Genomic DNA, 9,940 nt, shown 5'->3' on the forward strand with positions numbered 1-9,940 from the left:
GAAAAGTAATGATCATGAACAAGAGACTGATTTTTAACCCAACAGACCAAAGTACGGATGGTGAGTGAGCATAAAATCTGAATTGTAAATTATTGTACAGGAATAAAATCTCTGTGTCTAAAACTGGTGTGATGTCTTGTTTTTAGTTTGCATGCACAAGTCCCAGCCTATTCTGCTTAGTATTTTACTTTTTGCTGGTCACTTGAAAGAGTGCGACATGGAGAGAAGAGCTGAGATGGTGAATAGTCAGTCAGACAGACAGAGAGAGAGAAAGAGAAAGAGAGAGATCCATCTGATTCAGAATATCCCTCTTTGTTGCGCTGTAATGGGATGTTCCAGCCTTGTGCCTGCGCGTTTTCCTAGTCCGAGCTGTCGCTTTAAGACAGCGATAGCTTTGTGTCTCATTAATTCAATGTACAGCGACGTGTTAGTGGAGAAACCTTATTAGACTACCAGCCACAGACCAAGAGAGGAAAGGAGGAGGGATACCGAACATTATCCTGCGCGCACCCAGCTGGATCGCAAAACAAAACAAAAAACACCCAAAGTTAGTATTCCTTTTAAAGCTTGGGTGTATTTAAGATGAGAATACCCTGAAAATGGGTTGCAAACGTCTGGAATAATTTTTTGTAAAAGAAGAAAGTCCGAATAGCCAACAAGGAGGAGGGCTTTTTTTACCAGCAGCTGGAGTAAAAACATCGGATCAAGAAAGGCGGACAGAAGATCGCGAAGGCATGTCGTCGGAAAAACACGGTGAGACGTTTTAATTGTGTCGTTCAGAGCTTTTATTTGTTCTCATTCGTGAGATTTTCCGCTTGTCAGATTGCTTTTTCTTCCCCCGAGCTTCTCCCTTGTCAACATCTCCATCCCCTAAAGGAGATTGCGCCGCTGTGTGGGTGCAGCCTGTGGGGTGGAAATCACCGCAGGGCCGCGAATGTGTCCATAGATAGTTAGACCTGACATTGTCACACTTTTCGTCGTTTCAGCCTCAAGTTGCTATTTTAAAACACGTTTACTCAATTTTCAGCAATAAGACACAGATTTTCTTTCTTTGTTTTATTTTTTATGAAGAACTGGGAGTTCAGATATACATTCCTCCGACTCAAATTTCTCCTTATGTGTGTCTCATCACCATTACGCACCAGCCCACGTACATCTCTCATATTTGATGTGGGTATCCTTTGTGTGCCTGTGTGTGTGTGTATATATATATATTATATATATATATATATATATATATATATATATATATATATATAATGTGTGTGTATATGTGGTTCATTATGTGTGTATATATATATAATATGTATGTACACGCACACACACATATATATATGTCTATATATATATATATATATATATATATATATATATATATATATATATAATGTGTGTGTATATGTGGTTCATTATGTGTGTATATATATATAATATGTATGTACACGCACACACACATATATATATGTCTATATATATATATAGACATATATATGTATATGTGTGTGTGCGCGTGTGTATATATATATATATATATGTATGTGTGTATGTATATATATATATACATATATATGTAGATATATATTGAGCCTATTATTTAAATGTCACTTCTGTAGCCCTATTTGTGGATATTTGCATTGGTGGTGGGGCTCAAATTTGGTGTGAGCTTCACCTTTGCAGTAAATAAATAGAAATAAGATCAAGGTGATGCTGTAACAGGAACAGTGGAGAGCTTACAGTAGAGCAGGCTGCAATTTGTGCTGCAAACGTGACTGCTGTCTAATCAGATGTGTGGGGCCCCGGTCAAACAATAGATCTGCACAACGTCCAATGTTATAGAAACCAATAGACAGCTGCAGCCCTGTATGAGGATACCACCAACAAGAGATACATGCTATGACATTACAGCAGATGAAATAGCTTCTAATCCTTCTCTTTGTTATATCTTTGCTTTGTGTAAAGATGCCTCTTCCCAGTCATGACTTGCCAAGCACACAGCAATAAGCATTAACTTCTTTGATTACTCCTGAGAATTTCCTGCTGCTGCTTAAAAAATGTGTGCAGGTGCTGCCTCATAAAGCGGAAAGACTTGTGTGTTCAGTAACTGTACAAATTTACAGCTTGTCCATTAAAATTGACCATTTCTGTCATAATGAGCTTAAGGTTTTGAAATTGATCCCGATTCTTTAATGTTTCAGCTGAAAAAATAAAATCTTAATTAGACAAAACCTGAATTAGAAATGTAGGGGGGGGGGTAGACATGTACATCTAACCTTTAGAAAAGTTCTGTTTTATTTTAATTTGTGTAACCATAAAGCTAAACAAAACCTCAATGAGAATATTACTTTAAATATACAGCTTCTTTTACTAACTTTATTTCCCCATTTTTAAGCAATAATAAACAAAAAGACCGGTTTTTATTAGTCAAACTGTCATTTTGGAAGAAAAAACTATATTGCACTGATGATAAAATTATATAATTGTATGAAAAAGACAGTGCATCTGATTTTCACTTAAAGATTTGCATATTGTTTTTTTGTTTCATCAGTTTGAGCATTTAGGTGCTGGGATATATTAAAGATGCAAAGGAGGAAATATATACCAGCAATGATCTTTAAAGGCCATTCCCAAACAGTTTGCAGTCTGTTATTCTACTGTGAGAAAGATTAATCAGAAGAAGAAAAGCTTTTAAAACAGAGTGGATATCCCTAAGTTCTCCCAAAGGTTAGACTATGCAATGCTCAAAGACACTAAAAAGCAAAAGAAAGTGCTACATCTCAGACTCTACTGGCTTCTATTTATACTAAATTATATGGTAAACCACATGATATTACAGTTAGAAGTTATTGAACTTGTACAAACATCATAAGTCCGTTAAGATGCTTAAGTTTGCATCTGAAAACTGCATTTCTGGAACAATATTCTTTGGACAGGTTAGACCAAAACCAAGATGTTTCATTGTTATGCACAGCGCTATTACTGGTGGAAGTCAAACCGTACAAAGACCTCACACAAACTGTCAAGCACAGTGGTAGAGATCTGGTGGTTTGGACTTGTTTTGCAGCCAGAGAACCTGGACACCTTGCAGCCATTCAGTTCATCATGAACTCCTCTGGATACCACAACCGTGGCTGGTTTTTGCACCAAAAGCATCAGTTCATTTCATTCAACACATTCATGTGCAGCTTTCTGTGGCATTTTAAGAGGCCCAAACATTTTAACAAGGTTATATTTTATGAATTATCTCTTGGAAATGCTTCCATCTCATCCAGAAGTCTTGCTAGAATCTCTGTGTGTGTGTGTGTGTGTGTGTGTGTTTGTGTCAGTTTTTCTCAAAATTTTACACAGAGTTGCATATTTTGGATTCTCAGAAAATGCTTTAGAAAATGAATCAAAATGTCTCAGTTCCCTTCAGCAGATAAAAACTGACATGTATCTTATGACTGCTAGGATGATTCCTACATCATGACCTTTGAAAGGCATCCTTCCTTCTTCCACTTGCTCCCTTCTCCTCTGTCTGTTTCCGGTCCACTTCCTGCTTGTGACAAGGTTGGCAAACTGTTACGTAAAGCCGATTTCCGAGCCCAAGTCGTCACCACTCAGCTGCTTAGCTCTTCTTCTGTCCTGTCAAATTTCACTCCCATTTCTCCTCCAACAACGTCTCAGTTTTTCCTCCTTCCCTTCCTCATGTGCCTGTCACAGCATATTACTTCAGTCCCCTCCCCTGCTGAGAAGACGCAACACCCTATCAGTCATTTTCCGTGTTTGATGAACACAAAGGAAGCAGAGGTGTAAGCATAAAAAGCAGACGGATGATCAGAATGAGGTTCTCCGTGGTTGAAATGCCACATTTCCAACTGATAATAAATCCAGCTGTCAAGGGAGGAAAAAAAGGAAAAAGGCATTTCTTCTTTGTGTGGAGTGAAAATGTCAATCACTGCCATCATTAGTACACAGTCAGAGCAGGATGGAAAATATCAGGCTTTGTGGGAGCTTTTTGAAGTCTTGCTGAGTAGTCCAGGTAATTGTTTCCCCTCCTCAGGAGTGAGATAAGGCACATTACAGTCAACATGAAGGGATACGTGAGACAGCGCTCGAATTGGCTATCATGCCCTCACACTTGCGTCTTTTTCTCTTATTGTCTGTTTTCTGTCTCTTTTTTTTTAATTATTATTCATAATTACCCTCCTACCTGTTTTTCTGTATCCTTCTTCCTCTCTCAGGGCTTGATGACTCTGGCCGTCAGACAATGCAGCCCCCTCCATACTTACCAGGTCCACAAGACCCCAATGTGCCCCAGCACCCCAACATGCCAGTTGCACCTGGCACTCAGCCCAACTACCCTGCTCCACCTCCTCCCCCAGGCTCTGATGGATACCTTCAAGAAACTCAATTCCACTGCAGCCCCATGGGGCCGCCTGGGGCTCCGCAGGGCTACACAATCCAGACCCAGGGGCCTGCAGGTACCATGCCACACCCCCCTGTGGGATACATCCACCCAGGCTATCCCCTGCAACTGCAGCCCTGCACGGCTTACGTACCCATCTACCCCATGGCATCGGTGAGTCAGAGGCGAGACTGCTTTGAATGATTTTACAGGTATGACATCAGGTTTCTGCTGAATGGAAATTTCTGCCAAAGTTTCCTTCCAACTAACACTGTCTTCCACATTTCATCAGATCTTGATATTTTTGGATGAGCGTTTGCTAATTGGAGGGAAAATAATCAGTGTAATCTTGTTTCAACGTTTGTTGCTTGTTGGTTTTTTTCCAAGAAAAGCCTGATCAAGTAAATGTATTCATCTTTAATTTCCATATCACCCATTTCTCCATTCATTAGGAAGTAGTTAAAGTGTACAGAACAGTTTATATCTGTAGAGGAAACCTCTGCAGGAGTTATCAAAAATATAGAAAATTGTGAGAGTCAGCTCGACGTTTTAACTTTAGATCACTATCTTGATGGTCTTTGAACTGTTTTCACATTTTAAGCCACATAACAAAACAAGGATGTGTTTAGTTAGTTGAAATATTAAAGGTGGAGTATGTAAGAGTTTCAATATTTTCAAAATAAATTAACTAATAAAATAACTACAATCATAATTAGAAAGTTTATTGAACATGTAGGTTCCAGTCTGTTCATATTTGACGTGTTATTAAATTACAAGTTTAATTAATGACAAATGACAAAAAGCACTTTTTTTTTTTACTGTTAGGTAAACATTTAAGAAGGGTCTTTGTCATTAATTAAACTTGTAATTTAATAACACATCAAATATGGACAGACTGGAACCTACATGTTTAAAAAAAACTATCTAATTATGATTGTAGTTATTTTTTAGTTTGTTTTTGTTTTTTAAAATATTGAAAGTCTTACATACTCCACCTTTAAGTCTGTGGTCACTGCAGTCTCTATACCCTTAGTTATTCATTTCTTCTATTTTCCTTTTATAACTTGGCACATATTGCAGGGAGATCAGTTTCTGGTTATTCTTTTATTTTGTAATAGTGTTTCTTGGCAATAAATCTTATACAATTAGAAAGCCTGATTCTTTCTCTTTTACATGCCGCTACATCTCTAAAAAAAAATGCATTTGTGTGATGAGCAGCGGCGTGGAGTATGTGGGATGCCCTCATGAAAAACTTGCCAGATCTCATCTGCCAAACTGAACTGCTTGCTGATAGGGTGGAAGGTTTTGGTGGAGGCAGTGAGATGTGTGGGTTGGCATCTCCCTCTAAGATGATAATGCAAGCCTCTGCAGAGCAGGCTTTATCAGAGACTTTAGATGTGGAGTGGATGGAAAGGCCTATCCGCAGTCATAACCTTTGCCCTTGCAGTATCAACTTGAGTGTGCCGCTGATGCCTGAGTGAACAATACAACCACAATGGTTGAATTTTGACAAATGCTGGTTGGAGAATGGGATGCAGTGTGTGACCAAACTGGTGACCAGCATGAGGAGGAGGTGTCGGGCTGTTGTGGCTGTTCTCCCCCCTATATGTTAAATGAATAAATGATCAAATTTTCCTACTTTTTTCTTAGTTTTTGTATATACAACCGAATGTGCTTATAAATGACTTAGTAAAACTAGTCAAACTGCCCTCAAAATGAATTATCAAAGTAATGAAATAAGAAAGATGTAAAGTTAAATCTACACTACAGAAACCCAATCTTGGTGGCAAACTATAATCTCCTGAAACAATTGGAAGCGTTTCAACATTTTGGCTATTCTGCTGGAAAGTTTTAGCATCTTATAACATCATTAAACATACAGGGCTCGTGGATAGAAACTCTGAACTCTGAATGTACTCCAGTCTATATTGATTAAAAAAGGAAAATGAAAAACCAACATATTTAAAGCCGGTTAAAGCAGTAATGCTACCTTCTACAGTCTCTTAACTAACTATTTTAGTAAGAGGATGTGAATATAAAGTGGAAGATAAAGGTTTGTTGCAGCTCTGCCGGTGGTTTTTAATCACTCCGACCTGAGAAAAATTATCTACTTGCTTTAAAAGCTTATTTTCAGAGGCTTTGTGTTGTGACTAAGTTTCCTCGGATTTCTTTCCTGACTTAGGCAATTAACAGAATGTAAAACTTCATCTAAGTCAATCTAACAGACTTCTGTCTAAAATGAAAACAAAACCTTTAAACACTTCTGTCCATTCTCCAACTCCAGTAATCCCAGTTGACTCTGCTACCTGGTTCATTATTTCCAGGCATTATTTTCAGGCTGCAATGTTCCGACATCTCCTGAGATAAAAGTAGTTTTAAAACATCTGTGTCTTGTCCCTCTCCCTTCAGGGTCAGCACTACATGCCAGCGGGAGGAGCTCACCCAGTGATCCCATCGAGCCAGATTCACCCGATGCAAATGCCACCCAGCATCACTCTGATGGACCGACGACCACCGCACGATTATCTTCCGATCGCCGTGCTCACAACAGTCTGCTGCTTCTGGCCAACGGGCATCATTGCAATCATCAAAGCAGTGCAGGTAAATGTGCATCACAGTATCTGTTTGATCTGAAGGTTTTAAACCATCATAAAATCACCATTTCCAAGAACTTTGCTTGAATTTCCACCTTTAAGGCTATCTAATGTGTTTAGAATTACACTGAAAATTTCCCAGCATGCACAAAGTGAGACCCTGTACATTCCACTTAATTTACTCACATTAAAATATTTGGGAAAATATGAATAAAGTAAACCCAGTCTTTTCTACAGAAGAGTTCAATCCGGTATTGTTTAACCTGGCTAGACTGCAAATTCAATGATGCAGACGAAGCTCTGACATCGCTATACAGTGGCCACACAGCTCATACAAGGGTGTCAGGTAGTCCATTCTACTGAAGCACCCCCCACAGGACTCGTCGAGGGACAGAGCCTTCTCCAAGTCCAGCACATTTAGACTGGCTGGGTGAACTCCCATGCTCCCTTCAAGGCCCTACAGATGGTGGAGAACTTGTCCACTTGTCGACAGCCAGTGCCAAAACCACAGTGCTCCTCTTCAGTCTGAGGTTTTACTGTCCGTCAAACCTTCCTCTTCAGGACCCCCACACAGAATTTTGCAGGGAGGCTAAGTGGGATTCCCCTGGAGATGGAGCTTACCTCTGGTCCCCCTTCTTAACCTTCGTCAAACTGCATAAAAAATTACATTTTTCCTTATAAAACTGCATTCTTTTTCACAAACAGAAAAAAAAATCATGCCTACCTGTTTCAAAAGCAACACGACTTGATCATCCTACTCTGTCCCCCTTTGCATCTTTTACTTGGTCTGCATTCTGATTGGTCTCACAGACGAACAGAACAATGATCTCTTCGTTGAAGAATAGCTCGAACAGTTCCCCATCCAGTCAGATAGAGAGGTTAAAATTTTCGACAAATCAACCATTAAGTAATGTTTCATTACTTGATTGGATAGTTGTTTTCACCCAAAGAGAAGGAATGAAAGTACTACTGCTTACCTTACAAACCAGCAATTAGTTAGATAAACAAGATCTCATTCACAAAACCAGTAGTCTCTTCTGACACAGTAATACTTACCAATAAAGAGTTATTGCAACATTGCAATTATTGCAAACTAAATTCCAGATGTTTCTCTCGTCAACTGGATTTATTTGTTTTGTTCCATTGAGTATTTGCTTCACATTAGCAACTACTGTTATTCCTTTTTTCCAGCCTTAACTAAAGCAGATTAAAGCAGGGATGAAAGCTCTGGTCCATATCGATCCAAACTGCAGGTTTTAGATTTTTATTAAGGGATCATTAACGAGAAAGCTTGACAACAAGCTGTTGGAAAACTATTTCATTTGAATCATGTGTGTGACAGCAGGGCAACATCTCAAATATGCGGGGGAGTGGCCTTCAAGGACCAGAGTTGTTGATCCTTGATTATATGGTTACATCCACCAGTATGTAAGCCAGCTTATTTGCTCCAGACTAGTTGCACAGTTAGTGCGTTTTGTGAAGTGAAAGGGTAGCTGTGTCCAAATTTTGGACTATTTCTGTTGTGGAAACTGAGGTAAAACGCAATAATAACTTGCATTTCAAAAGTTGCTTCGTTAAAAAAAAGGACAAATAAACAGGATCCAGCATCAGCAGAACAAAGCTACAATGTATCAGGATTCAGAGTACAAGAGAAAATTAGCCTTGTTTTTGTTGCACAGTCACCTATTTCTCTAGATGTTAAGACACAGTACCATCATAGCTTCATGGCGAAGCTGAGCACGATGTTAAACATGTCCAGGCTCAGTCTGGCAGTCTCACACCTCATGTTGCTTGTTGTTTATGTATGTGATGGCAAACCGTGCTGACCAACATGCACTCAACAGACCACATTACGTAACGGCACCATTGTCAGTGCAACGGGACAGCATGGATTTTGTCCTCTGGGCCCGCTCTGCTGGCTGTGAGTTAAGCTGAGCTGACAAGGCATGGATGCACTGTTCTGAGCGGTATTTGTTGTTGTAGTGCGTCAGTGTTGCGCGCAGTGGCCTCTTTCTGCACACGCGGCCTGTGCTGCAGTGAAATCGATCCATACATGGTGTTGCAGACTCCATGCTGCTCCCACTCATGCGTTTTTTGGGGTTTTTTTGTTATGCAACATGTGTTTTCAATTCTCTTCTCTTCCATCACTCAGGTGCGCACAGCAATAGCCAGAGGGGACATGGTGACTGCAGAAATAGCCTCCCGCGAGGCACGAAACTTCTCCTTCATCAGCTTGGCTGTTGGCATCGCCTCCATTGTGCTGTGCACCATCCTCACAGTGGTAGTCATCATAGCTTCACAGCATCATGACGATGACTGGGAGCCGTAACTTCTCTTGATCTTCTGATGGGAAATCACCAAGTACATATTAGCTAGCTAACGCCTCTCAAATCATTTGGCAGAGGAAATAGGAAAATGCACTGTTTCCGCTTGTTGGTCCTCTGTGTAAAGCTACAAACACACCTCTGACCTAACCTGCTTTCATCAAACACTCACCAACGACTATAATACAGTCATCACTGCTGTTTCTCAAATGCAAAATACCAAGGAATTCTCTATTGGGGTCAGTGTTGCTGTTAGCACAGCAGCCACTTCATATTTACACCCAGATATGAGCTGCAGGAGGGAAACGAAGCTCTTTGCATTAAGAATTGATTTTACTCTTATTCATTCATGAATTGCAGCCATCCCTGAAGAAGTCAGATGAAAGGATAGGTCACAGTGTGTTTTGGTTCCAAGTATTTCAATGACAAAAATCCAGTAAATGGATCCCAATGAAGCACCACAATCAAAAAATATATATTTAGCATTGTCGACAAAACACGTGTTCTTAAACTTTGAAACATAAAATGCTCCATGTTGAAAAAGTGTTGATTTAGAGTGTTCTCTTTGCTGTGTATGAGGCTGCTTTGTGTTACATGAACTGATCGATATACATTAACACACACACCAAATGGAGACT

The 9,940-nt window shown here is 39.7% G+C and overlaps 1 protein-coding gene across 1 annotated transcript; it reads left to right on the plus strand.

The window, feature by feature from the left end:
• Positions 1-683: 683 nt before the first annotated feature.
• prrt1 (proline-rich transmembrane protein 1) lies at positions 684-9,307 on the plus strand (the record flags this gene model as incomplete). The annotated part of the gene is made up of 4 exons (XM_079259079.1): positions 684-753; positions 4,221-4,558; positions 6,794-6,985; positions 9,131-9,307. The coding sequence occupies exons 1-4, from the start codon at positions 735-737 to the stop codon at positions 9,305-9,307; spliced, it is 726 nt and encodes a 241-aa protein (XP_079115205.1). The 5' UTR covers positions 684-734.
• Positions 9,308-9,940: the final 633 nt, after the last annotated feature.

This window comes from Telmatherina bonti (genome assembly GCF_933228915.1).
Source record: "Telmatherina bonti genome assembly, chromosome: 19".
NCBI lineage: Eukaryota > Metazoa > Chordata > Actinopteri > Atheriniformes > Telmatherinidae > Telmatherina > Telmatherina bonti.